At 43.3% G+C, this 25,941-nt stretch overlaps 1 protein-coding gene across 6 annotated transcripts in view; it reads left to right on the forward strand.

Annotated features, from left to right (window-relative positions):
• Positions 1-25,941, forward strand: part of UBR3 (ubiquitin protein ligase E3 component n-recognin 3) — a 198,117-nt gene that overhangs the window by 38,069 nt on the left and 134,107 nt on the right. For all 6 annotated transcript variants that reach the window (XM_053265271.1, XM_053265280.1, XM_053265289.1 and 3 more), the window contains exons 11-15: positions 4,690-4,776; positions 6,711-6,776; positions 13,491-13,580; positions 23,887-24,015; positions 24,109-24,161. In XM_053265271.1, the coding sequence (XP_053121246.1) occupies positions 4,690-4,776; positions 6,711-6,776; positions 13,491-13,580; positions 23,887-24,015; positions 24,109-24,161 (425 nt within the window). The remainder of the gene's footprint in view (positions 1-4,689; positions 4,777-6,710; positions 6,777-13,490; positions 13,581-23,886; positions 24,016-24,108; positions 24,162-25,941) is intronic.

The following is a 25,941-nucleotide window of genomic DNA, read 5'->3' on the forward strand; positions in this document are numbered from 1 at the left end:
GCATGTCTTTCCCTCAAGGTAGTGAACTACTTGGCCTGCATGGCCAAATACCAGCAATTGTTGTGGGATGGCATGAAAGATGAGGTTAATTTTTTGCCTGAGCCTTTTAAGGGCAAGTTCCTATCTACTCTTTCTAGGTTGGCAGACCTTACTAGACAGCAGTTAAGCACAACCAAGCACCTGACCAAAATGGAGGCGAAGGTTACCTAGCTGGATCCATCATACTTTGTTACCATGCCTGGCTCCGGTCTACACCTCTGGAACCAGGTATGAAAGAAAAGATTGAAAATTTCCCATGTGAGGGATTGTTCTCGATGGACACTGACGATACAATGGAAAAACCTAGGAAGTCACGCTATACTTCTAAGACCTTTGCACAGTCCCAGTCACCTTATCATCATCAGAGGTATCATCCTGCTTACAAATAGAGGTACCAGCCTCGGCCTTCCCAAGATAGGGGCAGTTACTGATGAGGATCCAGGCCATATTCTAGATACCTCTTCCATCAGTGACAGAAGGGCGAACAAAAATCCAAGTCTTAGGAACAACCAAAGCAGTCATTTTAATGTCTTGGACTTGGAAGTATCTCTTCCTGTTTCTTCAACTGGCATCTGTCTCACCCCCTTCCTCCCTTCCTGGCATGAAGTGACATCAGACGCCTGGGTGTTGTTCATAGTGGCCAGCGGCTATGCTATCGAATTTTACTCTCTACCCACCCATGCGGGCATAAAATACACTCACTCAACTCCTAACCTTGAAGAAGAGTTTTCTTTGTTGCTCCAAAAGGATGCCATAGAACCAGTTCTGCCTTCTTCAGTGCACACTGGGTTCTATTCCAGATACTTCCAGGTCCCTAAGCATGATGGTGGGATCCGCCCTATCCTAGACTTGAGAGAGCTGAAGAAGTTTGTCTCGACTTCGAAGTTTCACATGATTTTCTTACAGTCAATACTGTCACTGCCGTGGGAATAGGACTGGTTTGCATCCTGAGACCTAAAGGATGCTTACTTCCACATCTCTATATGACCTCACCACTGCCAGTTCTGGCACTGGGCACTTTTGCCTGGACACTCAGGCCTATCAGTACAAAGTGCTCCTGTGCGGTCTCTGTATCTCTCCTAGAATTTTCAGTAAGTGCATGGCGGCTGTCATTGCCTATCTATGCATTTAAGGTGTCTGTTTTTTCCTATCTGGATGACTGGCTTTTTATGACAAGGGAGAGATCAACTCTGCTGTTCAACCTTCAGTTTACTCTTTCTCTCTCCTGGCGGATCTGGGGCTCAGTGTCAATCAGAAGAATTCAGTCTTGGCCCCCCAGCACACCATCCAGTATATCGCTGTGATCCTGGATGCCGGTGATAAACGTGCATACTTATCTGCAGAACACATTCAGGCCATTTCCTCCATGGTGGCCGCCTTCCAGTCTGCCCCCAGGCAATGGGCCTGTTCCATCCAGCAACTGTTGGGTCTGATGGCCTCGTGTACGACGACTGTGGCGAATGCATGCTTGCGGATGAGAAAGCTCCAGCTCTGGCTGCTGTCTGTCTTCCAGCTGAATCTGGACAGTCAAAACCAATTGTTAGTTGTCCAAGATAGTGTCTTGCAAGACCTGCTTTGGTGGTCCCTGCCTGACACCCTGTCACAGGGAGTCCCCTTTCAAATGCTGAACCCTATTGTGTCGGTCACTACTGATGCTTCCATGCAGGGATGGGGTGCTCACTGTGGTTTCCTAAGGATGGGGGGCCTGTGGAACTTCCAGCAACGGGAACTCCATATTAACTTTAGAGCTCTTAGCTGTTTCTCTCACTTTCAAGGCATTTTTGCTTGTCATCCAGGACCAGATGGTTCAGGTCCATATTGATATCACTACGGCTAATGTCTACCTGAACCATCAAGGGGGCACTGTGTCAAGGTCTCTGAAGAACTTCGCCCTACAACTGTGGGCTGGTGCCTGCATTATATCCTTCCTATGGCCATTCATATCAAAGGGGAGGATAACATCTTGGCTGACTCCCTTAGCCGGGATGTCTCCTTTTCTACTCTCCATGAGTGGGAGCTAAATGACGGTGTCTTGTCAGATGTTTTTCACTTGTGGGGTGCCCCTGCTGTTGATTTGTTCGCCACTACGCAAAATGCAAAGTGCTCTCTGTCCCAGGGCGGGCCTCGGCCAGAGCTCCCTAGGGACAGGACAGGCTATATTATCTCCCCCCTTCCCATTATTCAGGGTGGTGGGGAAGAGTCTTCAAGAGCACACACAGTGCATCCTAGTCTGTCCTTGGTGGCCCTGGCAACCCTGGTTCCCGGCACTTCTTCAGCTCTGCAAGAGGTTCTACCTTCGCCTTCCATCACAACGGGATCTCCTCATAAGAGACGAGGGCCGGGTCCTCCACCACGCTCTTCAGATCCACTTGCTGACAGCATGGAGGCTGAACTTCTAGACAAAATCCTTCTGAATGAGAGAAGGCTCTCTACGATGAGGGACTATATGTGCAAGCGGAAGCATTTCACATCCTGTGCTTCCTCGAAGGGCTTCGACCCACTCCAGGCCTCAATCTGTCAAATACTCCTCTACCTCACCTATCTCAAAGGTCTTGGACACTCAAACTCTTCTTTTAAGGTTCACCTTGCTTCCATCTCAGCTTGCCACCAGGGCTGGGAAGGCAAGTTGGACTTTCTCCATCTTGACTCTAAACACTTTCTAAAGGGGGTTAACAACCTGTACCCCCTGGTGCGGGCAGCCGTTGAGCCTTGGAGCCTCTTACTTGTGCTATGCACGCTTACAGAGGCCCCCTTTGAGCCATTGTTATCTTCCATGAGACTACTGAAGACCGCCTTCCTAGTTGCCATCATGTCAGATAGGCGGGTTAGTGAACTGGCTGCTCTGAGGGCAGATTCCCCTTACACTAAGTTTTATCTGGACAGGGTCATTCTCCATCTGGACCCAAACTTTCGTCCTAAAATTGTGTCTGATTTTCATATCAACCAGGACATTGTGCTACCTACATTTTTTTGGTGATCCATCTACATCCCTCAAATATTCTATGCACTCCTTAGATGTTTACAGGTGTCTCCTTTACTTCCTGGACCGCACAGAGGCGTTCAGGTGTTCAAACAAAATGTTTGTCTCCTACTCGGGATCTACTAAATGCTTAGCCATTTCAAGACAGAGTCTGTCCTACTGGCTTTTACTACTGATTTTCTTCTCTTATAAGAAGCAAGGAGTTCAGCCGCCATCCAAGATCAGGGTACATTCCACTAGATTCATGGCTACCTCAGCTGCCCACATGTCAGGCATCAGTATGAAGGACATTTGCATGGCTGCCACGTGATCCTCGGATCTTCCATTTGTCCGACACTATACTGTGGACTTGCGCTTTGCTTCAGAGGCCAATTTTGGTCGGGCGGTCTTAAAGTACTGTAATTGCCAGCACCCACCTTCTTATACAGGAGCTAGACATTCAGCCAGTTGTGAGGGACCATGGATCCATACAGAGATGAAGAGGTTGTTTAGCTTTAACTTATGATCTCTGTGGGGATCCATGGTCACTCACAACACCTGCCCGGCTGTCCCTTTTGCTAGCTTATTTTTTTTGACATGAACTGTTTACATACCTGTGCTGCTGTGATTGTTTGCTGTCGTCTTCTACCTCTGGATGTCATCAGCCTCTTTGCAGCGGACTATTCAGGAACTGAAGAGGGAGGCACTTTACAGCTGGTTCTATAGGCACCCTTTGAAGGCTCCGATATCACGATGCCTTAAAGGACCGCAGCTCCTAAATGGAGCTAAAGATTCTTCTGTGGGCCTACTCTGCAGGTGCAGAAGACCCAGTTGTGAGTTACTTTGGATCCCCACAGAGATCATAAGTACAGGTAAGCAACCTGTTATTTCCCCTTTTTACATGCCAACTGAGTCTGATTTTCTTGTTTGCGGTTTTCTCTTTTGCATGGATGTCCAGGGGTGGGGGGCAAGGGGGGCAGTTCCACCTTCCATTTTGAGAAATTCCCATTGACTGCAGTGGGGCTTACTCCCTGGTAAGTGGGTATAGGATTGCACCTTCCACCCACGCCACCCCCGAAACAGTCCTGCGTATGCCCGTGCTCCTTTCCCTTGTTTTAAATCTTACAGGGCTGTCTATTGATCTTGGGTTTTATTGTATGTATTGGTTTTAGTGTTGTCAGCTGCCATGAAAGAAGCATGCAATGAGCAAAACAGAAAAGCTTACATTTAATGTATTTGAAAAGCAACTTCTCTCTTATAGGGTCCAAGAGAACCTGTATTTTACTAAACCAGGGATCTTCAGGTTCATGCTTTACCTTCTTCCTATAATAAGGGAAGAGTAGGTGGACCATGAAGATCTAGGATCCACTCCCATGTACAATTCCAAGGGCCAAAGAACAATTTGAGAGGCCTGTATTTCTCCAAGTGTTTATGCCACATGAACAGTCTCTGTCTTGGTAGAGCATGTTTTGCCATCTGCCAGTCAAGACTGCTGATTTCATCTGAGAAGATCTTAATTGTGCAATAACTTTCCTTTTAGTGTGATTAGCTTATTTAATAGAGACATCTCCATCCCAAATGGCACTTTAGAAAAGAAGTACAGGAAGCTCTGACATCAGTTATATTGTTACAGCTTTTAACTTGTTGAGATTTCATTTTTCATTGTGTGCAATATTTATATCCTATTTCAGGAAACACAAGAGTACACACGGAATGTTGTTAGATACTGCCTTGAAGCGCTTCAAGATTGGTTTGATGCAATCAACTTTGTGGATGAGGTGTGTGTGCCTAATGTATTTAACTTGACATTGTGTGGTAACATCTGTATTAAAATGTAGAAATGTCTTGTTGCTACCTTGGCAGTTAAAATTAGATAATATTTTTTTTAGCCTGTGAATGTCTGATATCTCGCTTCTTACAAGCACTGCAGAAATGCTGACTTGACTGCTGTCTTCCGTGCGCATTGGTGTTCATCTGCACTGGTAAAGTCCAGGCATGTGAGGAATGTGCTTTGTCCTGGTGGCCACATTTGGGAAGTGTTGATTAGGTTACGATGACGTCACAATTGTGAAGTCTGAAAGACAACTTTTAAGTGAAAGTAGTTGTTCTTCGTATTCTAATAAACCGGCAAAATGCTTAACATGATAGGTGGGGTGTCTGCACAGAGAGATTGCTATGTTTCATTGACTCTTTTGGAGGATGTCGTATGTGCGCGCACACACATACACACATGCCTCATGGTGCAGCCACTTCCCATTGGTGGAAGGGGATTGATGACAGCCAGGGTGTGACTGTGCTTGCTCACAGCTCTGTATTCTACGCATGTGTGTGCCTAAGCTTTATCTACAAACATGAATAACAAACTGATCACAGTCCAGGTAGTGGCAAGACTGGTAGGGTACTCCAGAGGAGCAAAGAGGCGAGCCTTTTGAAAGTTAAAAGGTAGTTTATTTCTTTACAGAGTAGAGGGATGATACAAAAGCACAGTATTTGGTAACCTTGGAAACATTAGGAGTGAAGGCAGCTCCTGGGGGGAAGAGTGGGAGAAGGCAGACATTTGGTTAGCCTAGCAGTTGGCCAAGATGGAATGTGGGTGGAAAGGGCAGGGGAAGGAGCGGTGGGGGAGAGAGAGAAAGAATAAAGAGCAACGTGTATACCTGTCCTTTAGTCTGCTGTCTTTGAGCCAAGCCAAGGGGGTGACTCTTATTTGGGAGATCCAAAAGTACCTATCTGCAAAAGTATTGTCAAAGCAGCAGGCAAGGAAAGAGAGCAGGGTACTGGTTTGGGACCAAGTTTGAAGGCTAAAGCACTCTGTGCCAACAGATAGTCAGAGGGAGCACTGGGGTTCCAAGGCAGGGCTCCAAAGGTATGAAGGATAGCTTGCAGCAACTTCACTCAGGGAATGGCCCAAGAACAATGATTTTAGCTCAGCATTGAGGCTCAGCAGTCCAGAGATTCTGTTTAAGGGGGAAGGGGATCTAAGTGCACAAACAGGTAATAGGCTGGCTTCTCTGTCACACTTAATCAATGGTTTTAGAGCTTGACTTGATTGTATTGTAGGACAGGGTTTCTTAACCATGGGCCCCCAGATGTTGATGACTCCCATCATCCTCAGCCACAAAGGCCATGTCGGGATGATGGGAGTTGTAGTCCAACATCATCTGGGGGCCCAAGGTTAAGAAACCCTGTTGTAGGGTGTTGCTCAGGTTTTCTTGTGTCTAAGATCCCTGTTTGCTCCATAAGGAATTCAACTTTACAAAGAATTCATGGGTTCAGGGTGCATGTTTTGCCTACCCAGGATGCTTGTACCAGTTCAGATTGTAGGATTCTGCTGTTCTAGTCCAACTGAAGGCTTGCTTTCCTCCTGACAGAAGCACTTGTCTCTGCAACAGTTTACATCAGGTTTAAAGCCAAAATTCATGATGGAGGGGAAGCCATCTGGCAGCAAGTGTCAAGAATGGGGAACAGGTTTTGTCCTCATAGCAACGATGTCCCCAAAGGCAGCATTCCCCCCCTTTGGAGTGAATTACAACCATTCACTTATTTGAGAGAAAATAAAGGAGAGTGTGCATAAAAAACATGCAGAAAAAACATTTCCTCACCTCTGAATATATATTCTGTTTTCTGATTATGTTAGAATGGGACAGAGAGTTGGAAACTGGCTTTTAAAGAGAAAGATCTGTTAGTGAAATTGACTTTGTTTCCATTGCAGCCTACTCCTAATCAGGTCACTTTTCATCTGCCATTGCATCGTTACTATGCTATGTTTTTAAGTAAGGTAGGTGAATGCTTTTTCTTGGGATAAAGGGGGGGGTATTTATTTTCTTTAATTACTGTTTTTTCAACTTTTATTTAAATACAGTAAAATAAAACACAAAATAAAAATACAGCTACGTTATAACTAAGGAAGAAGATTGCCATCTGATTAAATCTCTGTTGACAAATTGTCCTGTACTTAGCAGCTTAGGCCTTAGGTGTGCACGAAATGGATTTTGCATTCTGTTTTGAGCTCGAAACAAAATGCAAAATGGCCAAAACGTTCTGTCGAAACAGTGGTTGAGCTGGCTGTTTCAATGGAACAACTCAAATTTTCATGTTTTGGCCATTGGGAACAATGGGGAACTCGAAACACCTCATTATTCCCCATGGATCAGTGTTCCTTCTAATCTTTTAAATCAGTGAGCAGAATGAGTTTTGTTCTAGGTGGCAGTATCAAGGCAGTGTGCGCATATGTGCATTATTATGTGCCACTATAGCTATACAACACACGTGTATAGTAAGCAGATTAGTGTATTTTACAATTCTATTTTATTTATAAAATTGGGCATTTATTTATTTATGACAATTCTATACTGCCCCATCCAAAGGCTCTGGGTGGTGTACAACACACAAAAGCAAAGGCCAACACCATTTAAAACAAGCTACTTAAAACAATGTAAAAACAAATCTAAAACAATTCAGAATCATAAAAACCAATTAAAATATTTTAAAATAATTTAAAAACCTTGGAAGGCCAGGCTCTCTTGAAAGCCAACAACGAGTCTAAACTACAGATATCTGTCGGGGGTGCATTCCACAGACCAGGAGCAGCTACAGAGAAAGCCTAGTTCCAAGTTGCCACAAGACGTGCTGTGCTGGTGGCAACTGGAGACGGACCTCTCCAGAAGACCTCAGTGTACGATGGAGATCATACAAAAGAAGGCAAGCTCTAAGGGACCTAAGCTGTTCAGGGCTTTAAAGGTAATAACCAGCACTTTGTATTTTGCCTGGAAACATATTGGCCAGCCAATGCAACTGCTTGAGAACAGGCATAATATGGTCTCTCCGGGTTACCCCAGAGACCAGTCTGGCTGCCGCATTTTATATCATTCTCTTCAAGGAATGGACGCAGTTGTCAAATCAACCAAAGTTGATGGAAAGCGCTCCTGGCCATAGCCCCCACCTGGGATACCAGGGAGAGGGCTGGATCCAAGAGCATTCTCAGGCTGTGTACCTGTTCCTTCTGTGGGAGTGTAACCCCTTTCAGCACAGGAAGATCTAGTTCAGCCCTCAAATTCCTGTCTCCCACAATGAGCACCTCCATTTTGCTTAGATTCAGCTTCAGTTTGTTGTCACTCATCCAGCCCATTACTGCCTATAGGCAGGCATTTAGGGAGTGAATGCCATTTCCTGATGATGATGATGATAAGGAGAAATAGATTTGGTTGTCATCAGCATACTGATAACACGCTTCACCAAATTTCCTGATGACCTCACCCAGTGGTTTCATGTAGATGTTAAAAAGCATTGGTGACAGAATGAAACCCCGAGGTACTCCATATAATAGTTCCTGTTTTGAAGAGCAACCGTTACCAACCTCCACCATCTGGAAACTGCCTGAGAGGCAAAGCAGTGCCTCCTATCCCCAACTCCCCTAGGCGATCCAGAAGGATACCATGGTCGATGGTATCAAATGCCACTGAGAGATCCAAAAGAACCAACAGAGTCACACACCCTCTGTCAATTCCCTGGTAAAAGTCATCCACCAGGCCGATCAAGGCCGTCTCAACCCCATAGCCTGCTCTAAAGCCAGTTTGAAATGGGTTTATATAATCAGTTTCCTCCAAACTTCCTGGAGCCATTTAGCCACCACTCTCTCAATCACCTTACCCAACCACTCTCTCAGTCGCCTTTCCCAAGCCTATAACTATCCATCGCTGAGGGATCTAGGGAGGGCTTCTTATGGAGTGGTCTAATCAGTGCCTCCATCAAACAAGGAGACACCCTACCCTCCCTCAGCAAAGAGTTAATGATATTAACTAGACTATCTCCAACAATTTTCCTGCTAGATAGAAGCAGCCAAGTCGGGCAAGGATCCAGAGAACAAGTGGTCAGCTGCACCCTCTCAAGCAGCTTGTCCATGTCCTCAAGCCTCACAGATTGAAAACTGATCCAAGCTAATACTGCAAGAGGGATTGCTGGCCACCACCTGAACAGACTCCGCAGAAACAGTGGAGTCCAAGTTGGCCCGAATGCATGAGATTTTGTCCGCCAAGAACCTATTAAAAGCATTACAGCAGCACATAAACTCCGGGGACTGGTTCGAAGTGGAAGGAGCCTGAATCAAACGACTCACAACCTGGGACAACTTTTCTGAATGCAAATCTGCAGAAGCGATGCGCACAGACCAGAATTATTTTTTTGCCACATGTACTGCTTCCGCATACTTTCTTACACTTCATAGTTAAATACAATAAATACAAGGCAGAATCTAAAACAAGGCAGAAGCAAAGCTGAAGGATTTAAACCTAAAAAGGAGCATATACATTGCAAAGAATGGTTTCTTTTTGAAAAGGGGTTTGATTCCTACTTAGAGCTTATTCAGTGACACACACAACTTTACAACATTATTCCATTTGTGTGCTAGGTTGTGCTCCTTCCAGACAGTATTTACTTTTATCAAAATAAGTAAATATTTATAGGAACTTATTTAATATAAGCTTCTATATTTAATATTTTTGATTATTGATTCTTAATTTGATGGAGTAAATACTGTCTGGAAAGAGCACCACCTATCATACAAATAGAATAATGCTCTAAAGTTGTGTGTCTTACTAAATGAGCTAAATAAGATTCCCAGTAGGAATAAGACCCCTTTCCACAAAGAAATTCTTTTTTAGGAACAATGCTGATCAAAAATCATCAAAATAGTATCCACAGACAAGAAACGAATGTCTTTGTAATTTTATATCCTTGATAATATTATCAATGTCCTTTTAAAATTATTTAGTGTATTTGTCTTGTTGTATATAAGCAACCAGCTTTCTTTCCATGTTTTTATCTATGAGGACTTCCTGTATATGAAATGGTTCATCGTCACCAAAAGTACTGATGATAACTACACCATTAGACAGGGGCGTAGCAAGGCTGGAGTGGGCCCAGAGACAAGATATTAAAATCCCCCCCCCGAAGCTCAACTCATGAAGTAAAGAAATCTTAAATGAGGCAGAATAGTGGTAACAAAAAGCAGAGTAAAATTTATATATATAACCTATGTGCCACAATAGAACATCATCCTAGATTATTTTTAAAAAGGTTTTGTAAATTGTGGACGATGCAAGTCATTTAATGGTACTAGAGAAAGACATGCTGTTCTGGTAGCTCCAGGTCTTAACACTCACATCAATTTTGGAGGATGAATACAACTGAAGGAAGCCCGGGCGGCTGCACGGCTGGGGGAGTCAGTCATGTGATTTGCCTCTGGGCCCCCCCCAAGGCAGTGGGCCCCCAGACAGCTGTCTCCTCTTGCCCTATTATAGTTCCGCCCCTGCCATTAGACAATTCAAATGAACTAACACTAAATGGAATGCAGTAATACTCCACATATCCAAGAACTCACACTACACATTTCTTGTTATTTTCTCAAAGAATCACATTTGCTGAATGATCCAGCTGGGAAGAAGGCAACATTTTCTTTCATTTTACAAGCAACAGAGACCTCACAGTATTCCAAAGGCAAGAAGCAAGCATGTGTAGCAAGCAGTTACCACCCAGTTTTCTCTAAAAGCACCATCTTTCCACGTGGAGTTCACCTCTTTATCCTCATGTGGCCTTTTGGCTACCCCAATATAGGTGGGGAAAGAGGGGCTTTGCAAGTAGGCAATGCTAGGAATGAAAAAAAGAGCAAGGACAGTTTGGAGGAGGGTGGGATAGGAATGCAGGTTGACAGAGGGGAGGGAAAGGAGATAAGAGAAGACAAGAAGGTCAGAAAAGACAGCAGAGAAGGGTGAAGAAGGGAAAGGGCGGGTGGGAAGAGAGGGATCGAAGAAAGATCCAGAGTTAGGAAGGAAAGATATAATGATGAGAATAATGGAGGAAGAGAAGTGGGGAGGGGAGCCCAAAGAGGAGAGCACTGTGAAGGGCAAGGGGTTGCTAGGGTCCAAAGAGTCAAAACAGCAGCCAGAAACTGTGCCCCAAATTGACTCCAGAGGAGTCCCATAAAGGACAAGTAAGGAAAACTCAGGACAAACAAGAGAGACTGCTGCAGCAGTTCTCAGAAAAGCTAAACCAGTGACTGTGCCCCAGACTGACTTCAGAGGAGTACCGTAAGGGGCAAAGGGCAGAAAAGACAAAGGAGGAGGAAAAACTGTTAAGAGCTAGCAGTAATACCAGAAATTGGAACTGCCAAAACTAAAACACAGCACAAGTAAAAAGAGAAATGGGCAGAGAGATGAGGAGGAAGGGGTCAGAGAGAAAAAGAAGGCATTGCAAAGGGGTCTGAGTACGAGGGAGACCTGACTGAGAGTGGCTGCTTGGCTCCAGTCGACTGTGGCTCCTGCCTGCTGGTTGCTGCTGCCTCATGCTTGTCCTTCCTCACCTGAGACTTGCACAGGCACAGCCGGAATGTTGGGCAGAATCAGTTGTCTGCTCAGCAGCCTTCTCGCCTGCTTGGCAGCGACACTGCTGCCCACGCTGAGCCTGGCTGGATTGGGCTGTAGGTGGGCAGGCTAGCAGGCAGCAGCACAGGCAGCCCTCGCTACCCTGCTGTTGCTTAGGACTTGGGAGTGGCACTTGCAGGAGAGAGCCAATGCCAGGCAGGGGGAAAGGTGGCAATTGAAGCAGCCATCCCACTGCAGGGGGAGATTGTGCAGCAGCTGGAATCAGCTGAGTGGGGAGCTAAACTTTTGTGTGTGCATGCTCAGTCGTGCAGCTTAGAGGGAATAGTGCCATGGATAGGTCCTAGGGACACCAAAGTGGGTTGGATGGTACCTACCACCCAAACAGTCCCTCGAATTTTTTTCATTTCTGTGTGGAATGAGTTTTATTCTGGGTGGCAGTATCAAGACACTGTGTGCACACATGCATTCATAGCGGGGCCTTCCCTAATTCAGCCTGAGCGGGATCTAAAATTGACTGAGCGGACATCAGAAAACGTGTGAGCGCTCACACGTGTGCACGCCTTAGAGGAACAGTGTTACCCAGTCCACAAAAAAAATGGGCAAGTGGGCAATTTTTAGCAAATTCTTAACCTTACCAAACCCCCATAGGAACAACAAAATCAAACCTTCCTTCCTCCTCTTTTGTCCTGATGTATCCCCTTCTTCAAGAGCAGCACAGTATAAGGACTCTCTCTCTCTCTGCCTCCCAGTCCTTTTGAATACATTTTGAATTTGAAATTCCCTCTTTTTATGCTTCCTGCCTCACCCCACCCCCAGCCAATTGGGGCAAAGTTGCCCATGGCAACACTTGATTTGTATGATAACAAGTCAACCAAGAAGCAAGGAAATTACAAGCCAATTGGAAGCCAGTGCCAGAAAACCAATCAGCAAGGAAAAACAGACCTCCAAAATGGCACTTGGAACATCGAAATGGGGGTTGTTTATTTAAAGCTGTTTCAAGCTTGAAGTGGCCCATTTAGAGTTGAAATGTTTCGCTGGCAAAATGTCCCATACATCCCTAGCCCTCGGTATGTGCTAGCTGAATATTTATTCTTTTAATAGTAAAATATATCAATTTTTAATATTTTTTTAAGTCCTGAACAGAACATAGCTCAACAAAAACATTGACCCAGTGTGTGGCAGCTGTGAAAAAGATAAATCCAATGCTAGGGATCATTAGGAATGGCATCAAAAATGAAACTGCTAATATTATAATGCCCTTAAACAAATATGGTACGACCACATCTGGAATACTGTGTACAGTTTGGGTCTCTGCATCTTACAAAAGATATTGTAGAGGTGGAAAAGGTCTGATAAACAAAATGGCCAAAGGGCTAGAGCACCTTCCATACAAGAAAAAGCTTATAACATTTGGGGCTTTTTAGTCTAGAGAAAAAGTCATGGGGACATGATTAAGACTTAGAACATTATGCATGATGTGAAGAAAGTGGAAAAATAGAAGTTCTCACAACATTAGATCTAGAGGTCATCTAATGAAACTGATTGGCAGGAGGTATAGGGTAGACAAAAGGATGGATTTCATACAGCTCATATTCATCTTGGGAATTCACTGCCACATTATGTAGGGATCTAAAGCTTAGATAGCTTTAGAAGAGGACTAGACAAGTTAATGGAGGACAAGGCTATCAATGGCTACTAGTCTTGAATGATGGCTATATGCTCCCTTCATGTTCAGAGACAGTATATAGTGGAGCCAACAGCAGGAGAAGGGGCATGCCTTCAGCTCCTGCTTGTGGGTTTCCCAGAGGCATTGGGTGGACTACTGTGGGAAATAGGATGCTGAACTTAGATAGGCCTTTGGTCTAATCCATCAGATGGCTCTTTTACGTTCTTACGTTGTGTAGCATAATTTCAATGTTCTCTTGTAAAACTATCATATCTAGGTGCATCTAAAAAGGGAACCACCATGCTAGAATCTATCAGGATACTTTGGGTTTGACATAACTTCAACTGTATTGAAAACTATATATAGTCTATAAAATCAAAAGGAATATTCTATATGTAGACTTGTAGTAATTGTTGTGGTAAGCCTCTATACTAATTTTTGGTTTTAGGCTGTTAAATGCCAGGAACTAGATCTGGATTCCCTTCTTCCAGACCAGGAGATGTTGATGAAGTTAATGGTTCACCCACTTCAAATTCAGGTAAGTTGCTAAACTTTTTTTTTAAAATTAGAGTGTACTTTAAACTGTTATGATGTGTGTTCCACACTTTTTTAGCCATCATAGGTAAAATACTTGGGCTTTCAAATTGCTTGGCATCACCTTAAACACATTTTTTTCCAATGAGCCAGTTGCCTTGTTGCTGAAACGATGATTTTGTGAATAGAATATGTGTGTGTAAATCTGTCATCCAGGTACTCTAACTATACTTATTGATTTCATTCTTTTATAAATTGTGCTCTTGGTTATCCGCACTTTAGTTTATCCAAAGGTATTTGCGTGTCTTACAAGGGCTATAAAATAAGGAAAAACAAATTGATCTTAATTGTGATCTGGTATCCTTCACAATGTGGACTTTGCGCCTGTGCATAGTCCCCGTGGAATGATTTTAAGCTCATAACGCCCTGAAGTGTTGCCCTTTGCACGCAGACTGAGCTTGGTATCTTTGGTGGCAGAGTGCTTCCCAGATCAGTTCCTTCTCGATCGCTGTCATGACCGGTTCCCTCAGGTTTTTCTCCTTGTGTTCAGTTCCTGAAAGACAAAAATTTACAATTTGTTTTACTAGTTTTCTCTGACCTCAGACTGTTTCTGGCAATTGTTTGCCTCACATTTTGGATTTGTTGCTAATGGACTTTAAAAAGACATTTAAGAGGTGTTCCTCTTGCTGCGGAACCCTCCCCTGTTTGCTCTGTCTTGGGCACCACAATATCTGTGCTTGTGAAATTTGTCTCTCCTTTTCAAAACAAACTTGGAAAAGCAGAGAACTGCATCTGAGGGCAGTCCTATATGAACAGGCTCTGCACCTCTCAACTCGAATGCTGTGATCCCCTGCTATTGCTGACACCCTCTGTGTCAGTGCAATCGAAGTCGTGCTAGACTCTTTGAGAGTTCCCCTGTCTGTTTCAGCAACTCCTTTCAAGAAGCCATGGATGTCTCTAAGGAAAGCCAAAGACATCATAAAGAGCACAAACTTATTTATTTATTTTTTATTTTATTTTATTTAGTTATTTAGTTATTTATTTGATTGTTTATTTAGTTATTTAGTTAGTTAGTTAATTTACATTTTATATCTCACTCTTCCTCCAAGGAGTCCAGAGCAGTGTACTACATACTTGAGTTTCTCTTTTACAACAACCCTGTGAAGTAGGTTAGGCTGAGAGAGAAGTGACTGGCACAGAGTCACCCAGCAAGTCTCATGGCTGAATGGAGATTTGAATATGGGTCTCCCCGGTCCTAGTCCAGCACTCTAACCACTATACCACACTGGCTCACATTGGCAAGAGGGCTCTTCCTGTCAGTCAAAACACTGGAATTTTTCTTCAGCTTTGACTGCAATGTTGAGACCCTCGACTTCAGAGGCCTCACCAGCACCACTGTCAGCACTGGCATGACCAGAAGACTCCATGTTGACTTTTGACATCAAGCCACCCATCCCCTACAATTTATCCTTGTTGACTGTTGCCTGCATTAACTTCAGACACTTTTCTAACACCATCCCCGTTGGTTGTTAAAGCTGTACTCCCGTATTCATCTTCCTCCTCACTGGAGGTTACCAGAGTGGCTTCAACAGCCTCGGCCTCGACTCCGTCAATGCGGACACCAATCTCAACATCAAGTTGAGATCTGCACCACTATGCATGTCTGCCGCAGCATGGGCTTCAACATCAACTCCACTACTGGTTTCTTCTGAGAGCGCCCTCCAATCAGGCACCCACTCCTTCACCTTTTAAAGTGGTGACTCTCTTATTTAGCAGGGGGAAAGCAACTAGCTCTAGCTAACCCCAGCACAACATCCTTCTAGTGGCTGTTGCTGGTATCTGCCTTATGTGTAAGCCCTTTGAGGACAGGGGGTCATCTTATTTATGTATTGTTGTTCTATGTAAACTGCTTTGAGAACTTTGGTTTTGAAGAGCGGTATATAAATATTTGTTGTAGTAGTAATATTTCCTCAGAGTATGTCTTTGGTATATACATATTTGTAGTAGTAGTAATATTTCCTCAAAGTGTGTCTTTGGATCACACTTTCCATCAACATCTTCTATCGAACGACTTACCTCTCATCCACAACATCTACTCCATTCTGGCCTCTCTGATGACGATGCCTTCCGGCTCTATGTTCAAAGTGGCTTTATGTTAAAAAACTCTCCATGGCCTGGATTTTGATGATGACACTGGCATGGGTGTGTTGGAGATGTCTAAAACACCCTCTGCATCTCGAACATGAGCACCCCCTTATTGCTCTCCATCTCACTTTCCTGCCCAACCCTGGAAGGAAAGGTTTCATTTTTTTTTACTCCCTGCTCCCCTTATCGGAGATAGCTGGACTATTGGAGCTTCCCTGGGGCCCTAGACCCAAGCCAGGATGGGGAGATTTAAAGACCCTCTATTCATGTCTTCCCTATCTCTGCCATATGATTATGAGGAATTCCATCTTTAGAAGCTTTAAGGAACTCAAATGTGACTCTGACTCTGAATCTACTCACACAGAAAATGCATCCGATCCATTCCCTAATGACATAAGAACAGCCCTGCTGGATTAGGCCCAAGGCTCATCTAGTCCAGCATCCAGTTTTACACAGTGGCCCACCAGATTAATAATAATAGTAGTAGTAGTAGTAGTAGTAGTAGTAGTAGTAGTAGTAGTAGTAGCAGTAGTGACTGGCGCCCTGGGTGCAGTTCCAAAAGACCTTGAAGAGCACTCCATTTTACTTTGGTTTACTCAAACACATCATAGGGGCCACAAAAATTACCACCAGCCAATTACAAAAAGCAGCTTTACTGGGAACAGCCTATATTCTGTGACAATATCTATAACAACAACAACAACAACACTGACAATAACATTCAGCCATCCCAGGTCCTTGGGAAGGACTCGATGTCTGGATAAAACAAATCAGTCAATAACACCTGTCTGACTGTGTAAACAAGAAATAATAATGCAGCAACAATAACAACACAAGAGCTCGGATATAAGATCAGTGGACCTGTAAAAAAAGGAAGTAGTACATCACCTAAATGGAAGATTAGATTAGAAAATGAAATCTCCAAGCTTAGATCAGATGCTAGTAAATTGAAAGATATGAAAGACAAGAAGCTGAAGAATGAAAACACCAAACAGTATCTGATCCAAAAATACCATCTAGATTCAAGGAAAACTAGAGAAGTCCTGGAAATAATAAAGCAGCAAATAACAGCAGTGTCAAAGAAGATTAGCAGATACGAAGCCAGAATTATACAACAAAGGCAGAATCTCCAATTCTAGTCGAATCAGAGACGTTTCTACCAAAGCATAGGAGGAGAAACTGCAAGAAACATAGAAAGACCAAATAAAGAAGAAACAGTGCAATTCTGGGGGAAATTATGGGACAATCCGATTATAATAAAAAAGCAGGCTGGATGAAAGAGGTCAAAAATGTAATCAACAAATGCAAGATCTAATAATAACACCAGAATTAAAAAGTGAGAGAGCAAAGAAAATTAAAAATTGGACTGCTCCAGGCGACAATGAACTGCATGGCTTTTGGCTTAAACACCTAACAAGGCTTCATAAACAACTATCAAAACAGTTCAATCACATTTTGCAAGGAGGTGATATTGAACAATGGCTAACAACTGGGAAAACTCATCTCATAATGAAAGCCCCTGCAGAAGGTGCAGTTCCAAGTAATTATAGACCGATAACCTGCCTGCCAACCATGTTCAAATTATTAACTGGAATAATAGCAGATGAAGTGATGCAACACTTATTAACTAACAAACAGCTTCCAGTTGAACAGAAAGGAAATTGCCTGAACATCAGAGGCACAAAAGACCAGCTGCTGATTGACAAAATGATTTTAGAAAATTGCAAGAGAAGAAAAACAAATCTAAGTGTTGCATGGATTGACTACAAGAAAGCCTTTGATTCATTGCCTCACACATGGATACTAAAATGTTTAGAAACAACTGGTGTCAGCAAAAACATTCAGATATTTATATAAAAAGCAATGAGCATGTGGAGTACACAGTTAACAATCAATGGCGAGGCACTTGGACAGGTTAGCATTAGAAGAGGCATTTTCCAAGGGGACTCACTATCCCCTCTGTTGTTTGTAACTGCCATGACCCCACTTTCACAAATACTAAACAAAACAGGCCTCGAATACCAAACATCTAAAACATCCAGTAAAATAAACCATCTGCTGTACATGGACGATATGAAGTTATATGGAAAGTCCCAGTCAGAAATTGAATCACTGCTAAGCACTGTCCGTATGTTCAGTAGCGATATAGCAATGGAGTTTGGACTAGACAAGTGTGCTGCATTAATAATAAACAGAGGAAAAATAAGAAAATCAGAAGGAATAGAACTGCCCAATGGAAGCAACATCAAGAACCTGGAAGAGAAAGAACCTTACAAATACTTGGGCATTCTCCAGGCTGATAACATTGCACACACTGAAGTTAAAAGAAAAACTGGAAGTGAATACATCAGGAGAGTTAGAAAAATCCTCAAGTCCAAACTCAATGGCGGGAACACCATACAAGCCATAAACACCTGGGCTATACCTATTATCAGATACACTGCAGGAATAATAGACTGGACCCAGGCAGAGCTAGAGACGCTAGATCGTAAGACCAGGAAAATAATGACCATCAATCATGCTCTGCACCCCTGCAGTGATGTAGATAGGCTCTACCTCCCTCGCAGCTCAGGTGGAAGAGGAATGCTGCAAATCCATCAAACAGTAGAGGAGGAGAAAAGAGGCCTTGAAGAATATATCAAGGACAGTGAAGAAGATGCACTTCAAATGGTCAATAATGCGAAACTATTCAACACCAATGAAACAAAGCAGGACTACAAGAAAGAACAAGTCAAGAACCGAGCAGACAAATGGAAAAAATAAGCCACTGCATGGTCAATATTTGCACAATATAAGTGGAAAATCAGACATCACCAAGACCTGGCAATGGCTTAAGAATGGCAACTTGAAGAAAGAAACAGAGGGTTTAATACTGGCTGCACAAGAACAGGCACTAAGAACAAATGCAATAAGAGCAAAAGTAGAAAGGTCAACAACAAACAGCAAGTGCCGCCTTTGTAAAGAAGCAGATGAAACTGACCGCCTAATCAGCTGTTGTAAAAAGATCGCACAGACTGACTACAAACAAAGGCATGACAAGGTAGCAGGGATGATACACTGGAACATCTGCAAAAAAGACAAGCTACCTGTAGCAAAAAATTGGTGGGACCATAAACTTGAGAAAGTGGTAGAAAACGAAGATGCAAAAATATTATGGGACTTCCGACTACAAACAGACAAACATCTGCCACACAATACACCAGATATCACTGTAGTCGAGAAGAAAGAAAAACAAGTCAAATTAATCGACAGCAATACCAGGGGATAGCAGAATAGAAGAAAAAGAAATAGAAAAAATCACAAAATACAAAGATCTACAAATTGAAATTGAAAGGCTGTGGCAGAAAAAGACCCAAATAATCCCAGTGGTAATTGGCAACCTAGGTGCAGTTCCAAAAGACCTTGAAGAGCACCTCAACACCATAGGGGCCACAGAAATCACCATCAGCCAATTACAAAAAGCAACTTTACTGGGAACAGCCTATATTCTGCGACGATATCTATAATAACCAACAGTACTGATGATAAAATTCAGCCATCCCAGGTCCTTGGGAAGGACTCGATGTCTGAATAAAACAAACCAGTCAATAACACCTGTCTGACTCTGTGTGTGTGTGTGTGTGTGTGTGTGCGCGTGTGCGCGTGTATAATTAATTAATTAATTCAATTTCTATACCACCCTTCCAAAAATGACTCAGGGCGATTCACACCGAGAAATAGCAAATAAATAAGATGAATCCCTGTCCCCAAACGGCTCACAATTTAAAAGAAACACAAGATACACACCAGCAACCGTCACTGGAGGTACTGTGCTGGGGGTGGATAGGGCCAGTTACTCTCCCCCTGCTAAGTAAAGACAATCACCACGTTAAAAGGTGCCTCTTTGCCAAGTTAGCAGGGGTTAGCAGATGCTGTTGGAAGCCTACAGGCAGGAGTTGAGAGCATGCCCTCTCTCTGGCTGTTACTCCCAACTGGTACTCAGAGGCATCCTGCCTTTAGGCTGTAGGTGTCCTATATAACCCTTTGACTAGTAGCCGTTGATAGACCTCTTCTCCATGAAGTTATCCAAACACTTCTGAAAGCCATCCAGATTGTTGGCTGTCACCACATCTTGTGACAGAGAATTCCTCAAGTTGATTATGCGTTGTGTGAAAAAGTACTTCTGTTCTTTGGTCCTAAATTTCCTGGCAATCAATTTCATGGGATCACCCCTGGTTCTAGTGTTATGTGAAATGGAGAAGAATTTCGCTGGTAAGTCAGTAGCCCACCCTTTTCTTCATCTCCCTCATCCCCCCCCCCCAATTTAATTTCTCAGTTCACACAAATTGTACTTGTTCTCTCCTGTGTGCTTGCTTTTAAAGAATCCCATTTTATTTGATCTCCATCCCCTTTTGGTGAGTCAGTCAACGATCAGCCCGCCCCTCATCCCCACCCCTTTAATTCTTCTTATCTTTCCCTTCCTTTTTCATTTGATCAGCACTGTTGCTTACTTTTGTTTGATTTCTTATCTTTTGCCTGCCTGCCTTCCTTGTTCCTCCTTTGTAGTAGTAGTAAGTTCAGAACAGAGTTTATGCATGCAGCACTCCAGCCAAGCCAAGCACTCCCTCTCACTCGCCCTGCTACCTGCTGTGTGTGTGTGTGTGTGTGTGTGTGTGTGTGTGTTTCCGCCGGCTGCATACCAATGATGTCACTCACTCTCAGTGTCTCCTCTCATCAAGTGAGAGACTGGAGAGATTAGCAGGGAGCGAGAAAAGGCTGCCTGGGACTCCAGGAAGGCAGAGCCCTGCAGCGAAGGCTGCCTGGTTAAAGATTAGCTCCATAGAGCTCCCGATGGTGCCCCCCCCAGCTCAAAAGGGAGGGGTGTATGTTCAAGGACTGGTGTGGACCAGTACTCAACTCCCTGAGGACCAGCAGCGGTCCAGGGACTGGCAGCTGAGAAACTGTGCTCTAGATCATCTTGGTTGCCCTCTTCGGACCCCCTGATCATTTTGGTTGCCCTCTTCTGCACCTTTTCCAGTTATACAATGTTCTTTTTTAGATGCGGTGACCAGAATTGTACGCTGTACTCCAGGTGTGACCTCACCATAGTTTTGTATAAGGGGATTATAATATTAGCAGTTTTATTTTCCATCCCCTTCTTAATGATCCCTAGCATGGAACTGGCCTTTTCCACAGCTGCTGCACATTGAGCTGACACTTTCAACAAGCTGTCCATCACGAACCCAAGATCCCTCTCTTGTTCAGTCACTGACAGCTCAGATCCCATCAACATATACTTGAAGTTGGGGTTTTTCGTCCCAATGTGCATAACTTTACACTTGCCAGCCATGAACCACATTTGCCATTTTGTCGCCCACTCCCCTAGTTTGGAGAGATTCTTTTGGAGCTCCTCACAATCTGTTTTGGATTTCACTACCCGAAAGAGTTTAGTATCATCTGCAAATTTGGCCACCTCACTGCTTACCCCTGCTTCTAGATCATTTATGAATAAATTAAAAAGCACTGGTCCTAGAACAGATCCCTGGGGGACCCCACTTCTTACTTTCCTCCGTTGTGAAAACTCTTCATTTATACCTACCCTCTGTTTCCTGTCCTTCAACCATTTACCAGTCCACACATTTACTTATCCCATGATTGCTAAGTTTTCTCAAGAGTCTTTGATGAAGAACTTGGTCAAAAGCTTCTTGGAAGTCCAGGTATACTATGTCAACTGGATCACCTCGATCCACACACTTGTTGACACTCTCAAAGAACTCCAAAAGGTTGGTGAGGCAAGATTTATCTTTACAGAAACCATGCTGGTTCACTCCCTGTTCTTCTGTGTGCTTTACAATTTTATCCTTGAGGATGCTTTCCATCAATTTGCCTGGAACTGACGTTAAGCTAACCGGCCTGTAATTTCCCGGATCGACCCTGGATCCCTTTTCGAAAATCGGTGTTACATTGGCTATTCTCCAATTCTCCAGTACAGAGCCTGATTGCAGGGATACACTATATATTTTAGCAAGGAGGCTGGCAATTTCACATTTTAGTTCTTTGAGAACTCTTGGATGGATGCCATCCGGCCCTGGCGATTTGTTAGTTTTCAGTTTTTCCAGGCAGTTTAGAACATCATCTCTCATCACTTCTATCTGACTCCGTTCTTTAGCCTCCATCCCCGAAAACCAGATGCAACTACTCCCATAAATGGAAAAGACTGGTAAACGGTGGAAGGTCTAAGGGCTTCAAACCAGCTTCTGCCTTCGTGCACCAAGCCGTCTTGTACTTGATCTCCTTGAAACATACTGGCCTCTCCAACTCATCTGTCAAGGTCCATTTGTCAGCCCTGTCTGCAGTACATTCGGCATGGGATTCTGACATTGTTTGCCCACTCAGACTGCAAAAGATTTTTAAAAGACCTTAACAACCTTTATCCTCCAGTTAAAAAACTGGCCGAGCCCTGGAGTCTCTCCTTGGTTCTCTCCATCTTTACTACAGCACCTTTTGAATTTTTGTCTTCAGCCTCCATCACCCTCAAAACAGCCTTCCTAATTGCTATCACCACCGCTAGGAGGGTTAGTGAACTCACTGCTCTCAGAATTGACGCTCCATTTACTGTGTTTTCCCCCAACAAAGTTGTTTTCCCGCTTTCCTACTTAATCCCGCTTTGATCCCGCTTTCCTACTTAAAGTAGTCTTGGAATTCCACATTAACCAAGACATTGTCCTTCCAACATTCTTCATGAACCCTGTCTGTTGAGTAACTGTGTGTTTGTCTTGCTTGATATGCCCCTGAATTTCCCACTTAGCTGTATATGGAAGCCTGAAATATTACAAATATTGTACAATTCTCCTGGATATGTGAAGAGCAGTCCTCTTCTATTTGCACAAGACTAAGTACTTTAGAAAGTCCAACAGACTCTTTGTTAGCTTTGAAGATCCTTCGAAGATCCTCACACAGGGGCCAACCCGTGTCTCATCAAAGACTTTTTGAACTCTTACACCCTGACATCCGCTATGCAACTGAGGCTAGTTTTGGGCAGGCTGTACTTAAAAGAGTTTTGTAAACTCACATCCTCTGCCTATCCCTTTACTAGGAGAGCTTGCTAATTGCCAGCATTGTGAAGGATACTGGATCACCATTAAGATGAACAGGTTGTTCATCTGTAACCTTTGATCTTTTGGTGATCGGTATGCCTCCCCACTTTTCGGATGTATCTACTGCACTTACTTTTATTATTTTGTGAAGTCTGTTCTGCACAGCGGCCATTCAGGAACAGAGCTGGGAAGTGCTCTGCTGCCAGAAATATCGAGTGTGCTCTGTGTGCAAAGGGCAAAGCTTCAGATCACTATGAGGAGCTTAAAATGCTTCCGCAGGGGCTATTGCACAAGCGCAAAGCCCACATTGTGAATAATACTGGATCACCAAAAGTTACAAGTGAGCAACCTTTTTTAAAACAACTTTATTGTGAGTTAGCAAGTTAAAGTATATTGAAGTGAAAGCAAGTTAAAAGTATATTGAAAATATTGGGCAGCATCTAGACTGGTATTTGCACAAATGGAAGATGTTCCACTCACATAAGAGGGAGAGGGATGATTTTAGGTGATCCCCCCTCCCCTCTACAGCCCCCTGTTCCCCCCATTATATATCCTTGAGGCACCTTCAGTCCTCAATAACATATTTCCAGGGAGCTCAGAGGAAAGGGGGGATCAATGGAAGTCTCCTTTTCCTTTATTTGCACAAGCAGACTGTCTTCCATTCATGCAAGTATTTATCTGGATGCTGCCTATTGTATTTTTGGGCAGAAAAAAGCAACAGAAATGCAACCTCAAGGAATGGCATTTGCATCCCATGCTCAATTGCTTAATACTTTTACTAAAAGAAATTGCCAGGCCCTTAGGCATATCTCATTACTTTTTCTGTGTGGCATCCTTTGTCATTATTGGTAAAAGTTAATGAAAGCTAATGTTAGGTTTATCACGCAAGTTTAGCAGTCACTGAAATATTCTGCAAAAGATGTAAAAAACCCAGAACAAAATTTTGTTCTCAGCTTCTCGTTGACTGTATTTTAAAACTGAGAATAGAAAAACGTCTTAATAACAGATGGACTACATGTTTGACTATAGCTCCTCAAATAATAACATATGCACCTGAAACAGTTTTTTTCTTTCTATTCTTTTTGGTAGGCAAGCCTCTCTGAAATCCACAGTAATATGTGGGTAAGGAATGGCCTCCAGATTAAAGGGCAAGCCATGACTTATGTGCAGTCTCACTTTTGTAATTCCATGATTGATCCTGACATTTATCTGTTACAGGTAGGTCAGTGTTTTCTGTAACCTTATCTGCTCTATATTAGTAGATGGTTGAAGAGTGCTAACTAACATACATATGTGCTTTTTGGAAAACAGGTCTGCGCTTCTAGACTTGACCCAGATTATTTTATTTCCTCTGTTTTTGAAAGGTAAGATACTATATGTGTAGTGTATATTTAAACAACAACAACAAAAAAACAGCCGTATGCATTGTACAAATGAAGAATGCATCATGTAGCTCAGCATTCTGACACTCTCTGATTTATGTGCATCATAGGATTTTGGGAAAGTGATAATCAACATGATAACTTCTGGCTCGTGTTCCTGTTATATTTTACCTGTGAACATGAGGAGAAATGTCTATAATGCATCTTATTCCTGTCATGGCAGATAATCTTGTTAAATATAGTTTTACTTGGGCTGTCTTTATTGCATGTTTATATGTAGCACACTTGGAACCCAGTGATGGATTTTCTTTTAGTGTGGGGGACAGGGAGAGAAGGAAGGTACAAGGGAGGATGAATACAGTATGAGAACTTCTACAGGACTACCCCTTGTAGTGGAAGGTGAATTTAAAAACAAGACCCTGAAGTTGCAATTTAGTATCTGTATATAATTGTTCTGATGATCTTCATTTTTAGCTTACTTTCCAGTAGGCTTATGAGATCACCCAGCCTCAGAGGCAGTATGCCTCTGAATACCAGTTGCAGGGGAGTAATAGCAGGAGAGAGGGCATGCCCTCAACTCCTGACTGTGGGCTTCCAGCAGCATCTGGTGGGCCACTATGTGAAGCTATGCTGGTCTAGATGGGCCTTGGGCCTGATCCAGCAGGGCTTTTTTTATGTTCTGTGTGTGTCCCCCCCTCACCCTCGATCAACTTCGCAACACTTGGACCAGTATGAACCAAATTGGGTACAGTTGTAGGGACACCTCAACAACATAGATTGTGATGATGTCATCTACCCTGATCCAAGATGGCAGATATGTAAAACTTTTGAGGTGCAAGTGGGTTAACTTGTGAACCGCCTTACCGATTTGAACCAAATTTGCTACAACTGTAGAGATGTATAGGGATGCCAAAATGGCGTGGTGTGTGATGATGTCATCCACTCCAATTCAACATCTGAGGCGCAAGCAGGCTAATTTGTGGACTGTCTAACCAATTTAAACCGAATTAGGTCCAGTTGCAGTGAGTGACACACAGGGACACCACAACGGCATAGTTTGTAATGAAGTCATCCACACTGATTCAAGATGGCAGATGTGTAAACTTTTGAGGTGCAAGTGGGCTAACTTGTGAACTGCTTAACTGATTTGAACCAAATTTGCTGCAGCTGTAGGGACACATAGGGACATCTCAATGGCATAGTTTGTGAGGTCATTCACTGCAGTTCAAGATGGTAGACTTAAGATGGCAGATATGTAAAGTTAAAGGCACAAGCGCACTAACTTGTGAACCACTTAACCGATTTGAACCAAATTTTAGTAGCTGTAGGGACACAGAGGGATGCCCTAATGGTTTGTGATGATGTCATCCACCCCAAACCTTTGAGGCACAAGTGCACTATCCTGAGGACTGTCTAACCGATTTGAACCAAATTTGGTTCAGTTATAGTGAGTGACACACAGGGACACCTCAATGGTGTAGTTTGTGATGATGTCATCCACCTCGATCCAAGATAGTGGATGCATGAACATTTGAGGTGCAAGAGCTCTAACTTGTGGACCTCGATTTGAACCAAATTTAGTCCAGTTGTAGAGACAGTGAAAGGAAAGTAGGCTGATTAGTTCTTACTAGAACAACTTCTTGTTCTTGAAGTGGTAAATGAATATGAGCAGAATAAGTGCAGCTGTTAAAATGTTTGTAAAAGCAAGGGTCCACTTAATAATGACTTGAAATACCTTTTTAACATGTAAATGCTGTCCATC

Source organism: Hemicordylus capensis, chromosome 1, assembly GCF_027244095.1.
Source record: "Hemicordylus capensis ecotype Gifberg chromosome 1, rHemCap1.1.pri, whole genome shotgun sequence".
NCBI classification, from domain to species: domain Eukaryota; kingdom Metazoa; phylum Chordata; class Lepidosauria; order Squamata; family Cordylidae; genus Hemicordylus; species Hemicordylus capensis.